Raw genomic sequence first — 10,477 nt, forward strand, 5'->3', positions numbered from 1 at the left:
AAAGTATATTGTTTAACCATCGATTAGGAATATGCAATCACCGGGTTTTCCTAATTGATGCAAAATATGAAGCGTCAAGGAATTCAGGTCGTGAATAACCATATTGTGAATAAGGAGATCGATTATGACACAGATTTCAAATACGTATTTTAGTAATTTAGTTACAATATAGTTTAAAGAGAATTTTTTTTTTTTTAAATATATTAGTTATCATCAAATTAAACATTTGAGAATATATGTGAGTTTATAGGTATCATAATGTAATTTGAAGTTTTATAGAAATATAGCCATAATTATAAAAGTTTATAAAAATATAGTCGGAAATCTTCCGATAATAGTTGAAAACCGTACTACCAAACATTCTTTTTAGTTCGAACTTGAGAAAAATAATTTAAAAACTAAAAATTATCAAAAAGTTATCGAAAGATGGCCATCTTTCGAATAAACATGATATAACTTCAATATAAGTAATTTAACAATTTTTTGTCGGACGATGAGTTTGCTTCTAAAGATAATTAAAAATTTAATGATAACACAATTATTCAGTTAAAAAATAATATTTTTTTTTAGAACGGCAGTTAAAAAATAATAATTAAACAGACTTACAGATAGGTTATTCATTGTTGCATGCTGGAATTTCTTACGATATAAAGTTTTATTGGTGATAAATAAACTTATACTAGATATAGCAATATGCCAATATAGCTGGTCCATTAATGCCATTCACTATTACTCTTATTTAATTAATCTATCAACGTTATTTATACATATGTTCTTAGAAAATCTTAAACATTATTCTTGAGTGTTGAGAGATGAAATTTCATCTTATTTTTGGTATATCCTTGATAATTTGTGGGTGTTATAAGATTTATATGTAATAATTTAAATTTATTTTAAATAAGTTCTATCGTACTCGTAAAATACGTAAATAAGTTAATTTGAACTAAAATATACTACATAATATGTCTAACGAAATTTATGATTTTTAATTGCATGTTTGAACAAAGATGGCTATATAGTATTATGTGGTACGTTTTTATTGACATGTAAATTAGTAATGCCTATATCTGGTATGAAGGCACTTAAGTTATTGTTTAATATCTTAATTAATCGTGACTTTATTTTATTAATTTGAATGATAATTGTATGAAATGATGTACATTCGATATAATTATCAAAGTATAGTTTTATGGTTGATAAATACGTTCATTTAGATATAAAATTAAGAAAAAGCCATGAACTTTCAATAGCCATTTTTTATTATTTTGATTATTTTTTGAGAATGATGTGGTTACTTTGCCAAATTTTTATTGACTAGGATATTATGCATGGTAATAATTAGGAAGGATATCACATCCAAGAAATCCAACAAAAAGAATATGATGAAACTAATCTCTCAATGGCCGATGTATCATTGTACGATATGTGATGGCCAATGCACGATATGTGATGAACACTTTCTTTCAATCGTCTAAGGAGTGGTGTCGAGACTACCGAGGCCACCACCCCTTTCATGTCATCTTCTTCAGTTGCCAAAGAGAGACTCGGTGAAGAGTTGCCGAGTTCCACAGAAAACCTCGACATGCTGAGGTGAGGGGGCAGTGTTCCTCGAGTTGCCGAGCTCCAAGTCACCTTCCACCTTACTCTTGCCGAACCATTCTTCTTCCCATACCCACCAAACTAATATCAAATGCATATTTAAAATTGTTCGATGAACACACTTTCCCAAAACATCAAGATAACGAACTTTAATTCCCTATTTTATCTTGGAATACGGCTGAATCCAAATCCAATAATCAGATAAAACTCTAGTTGTTCAAATGACAAATTGACCCTGAGATTAAAAAAAATGCGGGTTTTTTTAATGCTATGTTTGGAGATTAATGTTATGTTTGGCATACTAGTTGAAAAGTTAGCTGATAGCTGAAAAACTAGTTAATTAAAAATGTCGTTTGGTAAAACTGGCTGAAAAACTAACTGAAAAATATAAAATGACATAAAATGATATTTAAAAGAATGTGTTTCTATAATTAATTAAGAGGTATATTTGGAAAATCTTCTAAAAAACTAGTCTAAATAGCTTTTTAAAAAGCTAACTAATAAGGTAGCTGATAAACTATTTTTTGGTTTGCCAAAAATAACAACTTAAAATAGCTCGAAAAATAAAGGGAAAATGACTCTTGAGGGTAATTAACTTTTGTGTTTGTACTCATTTGGTCCCTTTTCTTTTTTTTGTATTCAATATACCATCGAACTTGTTGTTGGTGTTTACCATAGCCCTTTTGACCGGCTTTTGACCTGTGATAGCCGGTCAAAGGGTTATGGTGAACACAGACAACAAGTTCGATGGTATATTGAGTACAAAAAAAAAGAAAAGGGACCAAATGAGAACAAACGCAACAGTTGGTTACCCTCCTGATTCATTTTCCCTTTACTCATTTACAACAAACCTCACATCATTTCCTACTGATATTAATGACTTTTATGAGATTCATTCTTGCTTCTCTTCAAAACATAACCTACGAAAGGACATTATTCATACATGTACAACTTTGTAATACACTTGAATATTTATTAGGGGAATCTTGACTAAGCAGGCGCATTTCATGACTACATTTACATTTCCAATCAAATGATTTATCGTATCATGGATTCTAGACAAGTCTACAAACGAGTGGAATCACAAGTGCTATGATTTTTGAATTTACTTAGCTTTAAGATCGAACTCATGGGATAAGATACAACATCAGTATGTACAATACACCATTGTATTGTACATACTGATGTTGTATCTTATCCCATGAGTTCGATCTTAAAGCTAAGTAAACTCAAAAATCATAGCACTTGTGATTCCACTCGTTTGTAGACTTGTCTAGAATCCATGATACGATAAATCATTTGATTGGAAATGTAAATGTAGTCATGAAATGCGCCTGCTTAGTCAAGATTCCCCTAATAAATATTCAAGTGTATTACAAAGTTGTACATGTATGAATAATGTCCTTTCGTAGGTTATGTTTTGAAGAGAAGCAAGAATGAATCTCATAAAAGTCATTAATATCAGTAGGAAATGATGTGAGATTTGTTGTAAATGAGTAAAGGGAAAATGAATCAGGAGGGTAACCAACTGTTGCATTTGTTCTCATTTGGTCCCTTTTCTTTTTTTTGTACTCAATATACCATCGAACTTGTTGTCTGTGTTCACCATAACCCTTTGACCGGCTATCACAGGTCAAAAGCCGGTCAAAAGGGCTATGGTAAACACCAACAACAAGTTCGATGGTATATTGAATACAAAAAAAAAGAAAAGGGACCAAATGAGTACAAACGCAAAAGTTAATTACCCTCAAGAGTCATTTTCCCAAAAATAAACTAGCTTATCAGTTAACTGTGGCGCGCCAAACACAACCTAACTACACGTCAAGAAGACCTTGTGACGCTTCAAAACCCTTGGTTAAGTAACCTTATCTTCATAGGTGGATCTAGGATTTTCGCATCTAAGTTTATGCTTGTGAAAATGAGATTTTTCTCGGTGGAAATGATATTTTTCACAAATGTCACATGTGTAATATCATGCGAGAATCCCATTTGACAAATAGAAATGTTTTAATACCGAAAAAAAAAATGAAATTTAGCATAATTATAAAAGTATACAAATGTAACAAACTTAAAAACTTACTATATTCCTTCTATTATTGTTGTCTTCAACCTTATTTTAACATCTAATACAAAGATGTTAGATGAGTAATAATTTTTTTTCTTTACCTTAAATAGAAGGAGCACTATGGCCTTTTTGAAACCCATTTTGGCAGCCCAATTACCCTTTTACGTAACCCAAATTACGATTTCTCTATACAAATTACAATAAAACAAACTCAAATCATCGTATAGTATTTTCTTTCAAACCTAAAACTTGGATAGTTTCCAAATTTGTAGGTAATGCCAATTTGGTAAATTTACAAGTTAACACCCTGAACTTTCCATTTGTGCATAAAACGCGCAGACGAAAAAATGAAGAAAAAGGGCAAGAGGGCGGTCAGTTCCACGTCTCAACTACAAGTGGGACCCACCTCTCCCTCATCACACCAAGCTCCACCCATTCGTTCCTACACCAACAAATACCATATGTACTCTTTCTTCAAAACACACACACATACACACATACACACATAATAAATACATATAAAGCCCACCCCTAACCCCCATTATTATTTTCCCTACTTTCTCTCTGCCACCAGCACCATTCTCATCCTTTCTCTTTCTCTCTCTCTTCCAATCTCGCAATCGATAACATGAGTGATGATAACTGGGTGACAGCGGCCATGGATGACACGGACTTGGTGGTTCAGGTTCTATTCACACTCCGTCAACCGGCGTCGGCGTCGCACCACAAGTCGCCTCCACTTGGTTGGAGCATCCGTCAGCGCCGTTCCAGACCACAGGTTGTGGTGGCACCTGCCGCCGTTAAGAAATCTCCTGCCGCTAGAGCTAGCCCTACCACTCCGTTGTCCTGGAGCGGTGCCACTTCCATCAGCGGCGGCGGCGGTATCGAGGAGTCCAGCAAACCAATTCAAAACCGCTCCGATATTTCGAGATCTAAGGTTTGTACGTTGCACAACTCTTTTACGTCTATACGTTGTTGTGTTATCGTGGTGGTGTGTATGGTTTGTTTTCGGTCGTTCAGCTGGTTTTAGACGGTGGCGCGTGGCTCTTCTCATTCGTTTCTCGTGTTTCTCGGTACGGTTATTAATCAGTATTCCCCATAATACCCCTTGTAGGTCGCCTGATTTACAGGTCACCGGTTTAGGATTTTTGTCAGATCGAACACCCCACTTTACCGGTTTTTCAGTTTGTTGAATTACCATTCTACCCTCGTCCCATGCAGAACCACTGAACTCAGATCTCATCGGTTGTGTATATTATGTATACTTCCGATGCCGTCAGATTCCACCATTTTCTACCGTTGACCGAATTGCCCCTCATGATACTTTTCTACCCTTTTTCCACCTTTTTAATACACCCCATGAGTAATTAATTATATATTAAATGATAAATAAATACTGTTCCAAAGGAGAAGCAGGTGACTTCCCTTCGACGCATAGAGTCAGAAATCGAACGACTTTCCACGTTTTTCTCCCACACTCTTACGAAATTACCCTTCCTAGTTCCTCCCAAAGGATAGTTTAGTCAATTCATACGTTTTTGGTAGTTCACAAACTCATGACTCGTGTACACCCTCCGTCAAAGTCAATACCCATCTAGATTTGGTTGAAAAAGACGAGGGCCACTCGACCAAAACCGCAAAACAACACTTAGGGGCTTTTTCGTCATTCCACTTGTGGGTATATCCGAGTTCTGTCGATGGCGTGTTTTCGTGGCAAGTTTAAGGGTGTGTGTGTGTGGGAGTGTTTGGTGCGAGTAGTTGTGCACTTTATTGGGTGTGTGGAAGAAGAAGAAGGGTTGTAATCCAGTGTGTCGCGGTGTTGGGACTTGTGTGCAAACGTATCTCCTTGTTCATTTCTATTAGTCATAAAAGGAATTCCATGTGATCGTTGAAAAAGTCAAAAGCGAGGATGTTGTTTCTACACTTTTAAGGGTGTGGATTGTGTCTGTTATTTAATTAATTTTATAGTGGTAGGTTACCTTAGCCCTTATCCTTTTATAAACATCAGATTGGTTTGGTCCCAGCCCATTAGAGAATTTAGAATCCTTGTGAAATAAATCATAAATGGTTCGTGCATCACAAGATTTCTTTATTTTTTTTTTTTCTTTTCCTTTAATAAAAATACAAACCATTTATATACAGTCAAATTATTTCTTTCTTTTTCTTTTATGAAATAATATAGTAATTGATAAAAATAGTTATCACGAATTAAATTTTGCTTTTGTTGTTGATGAATGATGAGTTATGTGCTTTCAGCTTTTACCCAATCTTTAAAAGCAAGATTTCTTTCATCACATGATATTTTATCTTGGAAATATTGTGTGTTTATATTATAAAGTTTCTTTTATAACAGTGGCTAATTAAAAGAAGTTCTAGTTTTTTTTTTTTTTTTTTTTTTTTTTTTTAAACAAGATATCTTAACTTTTCTATGTAATATAAAATGTTACGTAAAATGGTAAAATAAGGTAAATTTTTGTATATTTAATATGGTTAAAATGGTAAGTTTGTTACATTAATCGTTTAGAAAATGTGATGCATAAATGGGAGTAATGTTAAAGTATTTGCCAGTTTTTGCTCTAGAAAAGACAAACTGAAATGTTTACACTTCCTTTCGGAGTAATGTTAAATGGCTTGATTCAGGTTCAAATTCGTGATTTTATTATTCCCCAAAGGATTCTTATTTCAAAATTTTAAGAGAAAGACAGATATCACGTTCTTAGTACTTTATTTTAGTAAAGATTGAAAAAGAAAGATTCTTGTTTATTTTTAATAAATATCGAAGGGGTTAAATTATGAGAAAAAAAGCAGTCTCCAAATTCTTTTAAATTCTAAAATGCACTTTTTTGTTGGAACTTGGGAGTGTCTTTGACTTTAATCCTAAGCTACGCATTGGTTTCTACGTGTTACAAGACAAACATATTGCCTTTCAAATAAGACAACTGTTTGCATATTGTAGGGGCATACCCCTATCCTCTTTATTTCGTAAAAATCAAAGATAAAAGATTATTGTGGGTCCCACTTTATTTTCTAAACCTTTTGTTTTCGTTATTTTTTTCAGGTTGCAAGACCAAATGAAACAACCCCTACCAAGAGGCCAAGAAAAAAGAAGGTAATTCTTTCTTCTACAATGCACCTCATGATCCCCTGTGTCTCATCAATGGAGTTCTTATCTCGTTTTATCTTTTTTTTTTTTTTTCTGATGTTTGTAGACATTGGCTGAACTTAAAGAGGACGAGTCGTTATTATTAAAAGAAAGAAAGCAACTAAAGAGAGTACGATAAATTCATCTCGTAGCTACTACCTTGTAACCCATTCACCATCGATTATTTAAGCTAATTTTTATATTTCTTTTTAATGCAGCAACTAGCAACCCTGCAAGCTACAATTGAGAAACAAAGAAACGAAAACGAGAGCCTCAAGAAAATGAAGGTAAATATCAAACACCCATTGAAATGCATATAAATTAAAGGATCGGTTTGGTATGGGGAATGGAATCGCTGATTACATTCCATTGTTATGTTACAGATGGATATGCAATTGCAACAACAAGGTGAAGGTGATGAGTTTGTGCTTCCGGATTTGAATATTCCGGCTGGTGAAGATGAGTAAAGTAGCTACGGAATAGAATAACTGCAGAGTGAGAGTATATGATGACGTCAACAATAGAAAAAATAAGTTCTAACTGTTGATGGGTAGGCCTAGGGCAAATGTAAGTAGAGAAAAAAGACTTTTGTTTGTATGGTTTGTTTGATATTTCAGGAAAGGTAATAGAGGAAAGGATTATAGTGTAGAAATCTTTTAACCCTTTTATATTTGGTCTTATATTTTTTGGTCACATATAAACAAGTGTGTCGGGATTTTATCTTTAAAGTCCGTGTTCTGGTCTTGTTTTTTCCGATTGATCGGAGATGTATTTACTTATAACAGATGAAAATATTTCTAGCTTGTCTATTATACATTTTGTTAGATTTTGGGTTTCGAATATCGACATAATCACTTGGATAATTCACGGATCGTGTATGAGAAATACTTTTCAAAATCTATGATTTCGACTCAATTACCTTGGGTATCATGAAATCCGATTTGCGATAATCCACGAACAAATCAAAATGGAATACATGTTTATTTCAATTTATAAAACACATAAATACTTTACAATTAAATGTGTTTTCTAGAGATAAAGTGCAGAGAGAAGACGCAGTTATTCTCTAGATGTTCTATTGTCTGCAACGTTCATATTCCTCTTATATACAAGGGTAACGACTGCTATGAAGGAAAATACTCCCCTTTTATAATGGATGTAAATGTTGCGTTGTGTGCTAGAAAATCTCGCTCTCGCATTTTTCCCTTATGGATTAACAGGAATTTGCCCCTTGGAGCTTGGACCCTGCTAGGAGAGATGCCCATTGGAACACCACCAGGGGAACTGCCCCTAGACCCCTACGCTCTAGAGTCCTTATATTTGGGTGTGCACTTTGCACATGCTGTCTCGGAACATAACCAAAAGGTATTCCACATGTCTCGAATTGAATATTGACTACACTAAAATATTAATGACACTAAATCACTGACACGTTTCATATTTAAAATACATGATATTCATTGTACAAGTTCTTTAACATGATTACTGTTACACCATTAGAAATAGTTATGTTATAATATCTTGTGAAAGCCTTGTGGATTTTAAATTTGGAGTATGATGGACTCGCAAGCATAATCTTATGCTCGAGGGTCATCAATGGTAACAATCGGTCAGTCCCCTTATCCTTTGGTTGAGGCTCAGTTGTGCTTTCATACACTCTAAGGCTCAGTTGTGCTTTAATACACTCTAATTCTTATGAGATTCTTATATTATTGTTGAATTTGGTGTTTTGAGCAACTAATTGTGTTTTTCTTTTTGTAATTGAAGAATAGTGTTGATTATTGATGGATGCCCCAACCACCAAATAATAAAATGTATTGTCAAAATTGTTGTCGATTTGTAGAAGTCCACTTTAATCAATAATATGCCCAAGCAAACATGATTTATTGAAATGCATGTAAACGAAATGTGAGGTTCGAGAATACGAAAATTAAATTTAAATTAAATTAATAAACTACTACCTATTTTGATATTTGGGTTAGCATATTCATATGAAGTCAAATGTGTGGTCTTCACTACAATTATACAACTAAGACACACTCATAAAATAAACTATTACTTATTTGATAGTTGGTGAAATGATTTTGATAAACTTATCGAATAAGATACACTCATAGAGCTAACTTGCTATAAAATTATATATAAAAATGGAAACTCATTCAACTAACTTTTATAAACGATTTTGTTAATAAAAATAATTCGGAGTACGTAAAAACATTCCCAACTTGACTCGGTCAACGTATTCCGGAATACGATATTCCAGAGCATTTATTTTCGTTCTGGAGCTGTGGGTGGTTGGTAGGAATTAGGTCCGGAGTCTAACACCTCGTACTATAACGTCCCAAAAATACCAACAAAAATTTCCATTTTTAAATCATCAATTCCGTACAACCATTTGTTTAAAACCAATCAGAGTAAAATGTATTTTTCAAACATCAGAGTAATACAATAACAGTCAGTGCGGAAAAGCTATCAGGGATGTTGTTCAGTCGAGTCAAACTCTTCCTTTTGGAACTGGAAGTACCTGAAAATGTTTAAACCACAAAACCGTAAGCACAAAGCTTAGTGAGTACCCCAAAATACTACATACCATACATACAATAGAGAATGTTATGTTGGATTAGGTGTCTAAGCCCATAACTATTATTGGTATGTACTCGACCCGAGAGTAGCATTGTCCATTTGGGTTGGCATAACACCAAGACAATTTGTTAGGATGAACTCTTGAGAAAAAGGTTACATATGATTTATTAATATATTATAAGTTCTAATATATTAATATGAAATCATATGTTTTAATTAGTATTGATCAAGAATTAATTTGAAATTAATTTAGTGATCAAAAGAGACTAATTAAATCTATGGGGACTAATTATGGTAATTAGTTATATTTATATGTGTTGGGCTTATGATCCATGTTGGACCAAGTTTATGTATGGACATATAAAGAATTAGGCCACATGAGCCATGGATCATAGAAACCATGGGTACGGATTTGGGTTATACCCATGGCTCTTGAAATCCTACATATAAATACATACTCCATAGCCTAAAAACGCCCACTTCTAGTTCTTAGAGTTCATGGAGGTGTTTTAGTGCATGGAGATTCTCTCTCAAGAGTCACCTTTGTCCTAGGTGATTTGTGAGCCATTTGAGGCATTCATAGTTTTGGTGCTAAGCTCTTAAGGTCAAATACAACAAGGTTTCAAGATACATATGAGGTATGTCATCTCAACTAGTATTTCATATTATTTATGTCAATTGCATGCTAGGTATAGGCTTAATGCTTTGGAAATACCATTACATGTATAATTAGAGAAAACATAGATCCAAGGCATTTAGGGTTGTATGTACACCATAGGATGTTGTAGTATACAAAACCCAATAGTTGTATCAGAGCCATGAGTTGTTTTCTATTATATTTGATGTTATTATTGGTTTTCAAAGCAAAAAAAATCGATTTTTCTGCATTCTGTCAGCCGGACACGCCGAGTCCACTAGGTGACTCGACGAGTTGCTTGAAGATTGTCTTGGACTCGTCGAGTGCATCAAGGGGCTCGACGAGTTGGCGGTCCTGAATGCAGATTTTCGAGTTTTTTGGCCTATTTTGGATTAGGATCATTACCACAAAATGTTTTTGCTCATAAAATTTGATTTTGATGCTATGGTAA

At 33.9% G+C, this 10,477-nt stretch overlaps 1 protein-coding gene across 1 annotated transcript; it reads left to right on the plus strand.

Annotated features, from left to right (window-relative positions):
• The first annotated feature begins 4,141 nt into the window (after positions 1–4,141).
• LOC145084506 (uncharacterized) lies at positions 4,142–7,618 on the plus strand. The gene is made up of 5 exons (XM_079023452.1): positions 4,142–4,601; positions 6,723–6,773; positions 6,874–6,936; positions 7,025–7,093; positions 7,190–7,618. Exons 1-5 carry the CDS (start codon positions 4,293–4,295, stop codon positions 7,271–7,273), a joined length of 576 nt encoding a protein of 191 aa, XP_078879578.1. The 5' UTR covers positions 4,142–4,292; the 3' UTR covers positions 7,274–7,618.
• The last annotated feature ends 2,859 nt before the right edge of the window (positions 7,619–10,477 follow it).

Source organism: Lactuca serriola, chromosome 1, assembly GCF_051521515.1.
Source record: "Lactuca serriola cultivar US96UC23 chromosome 1, Lser_US96UC23_V15, whole genome shotgun sequence".
NCBI lineage: Eukaryota > Viridiplantae > Streptophyta > Magnoliopsida > Asterales > Asteraceae > Lactuca > Lactuca serriola.

What these genes read in the sequence shown, in the direction of transcription:
- LOC145084506 (XM_079023452.1), top strand. Translation starts at nt 4,293, where the DNA reads ATGAGTGATGATAACTGGGTGACAGCGGCCATGGATGACACGGACTTG. An exon ending in AAAGAAAGCAACTAAAGAGA is followed by an intron (nt 6,937 to 7,024) that starts GTACGATAAATT and finishes TTTTTAATGCAG; the next exon opens with CAACTAGCAACCCTGCAAGC. An exon ending in AGAGCCTCAAGAAAATGAAG is followed by an intron (nt 7,094 to 7,189) that starts GTAAATATCAAA and finishes GTTATGTTACAG; the next exon opens with ATGGATATGCAATTGCAACA.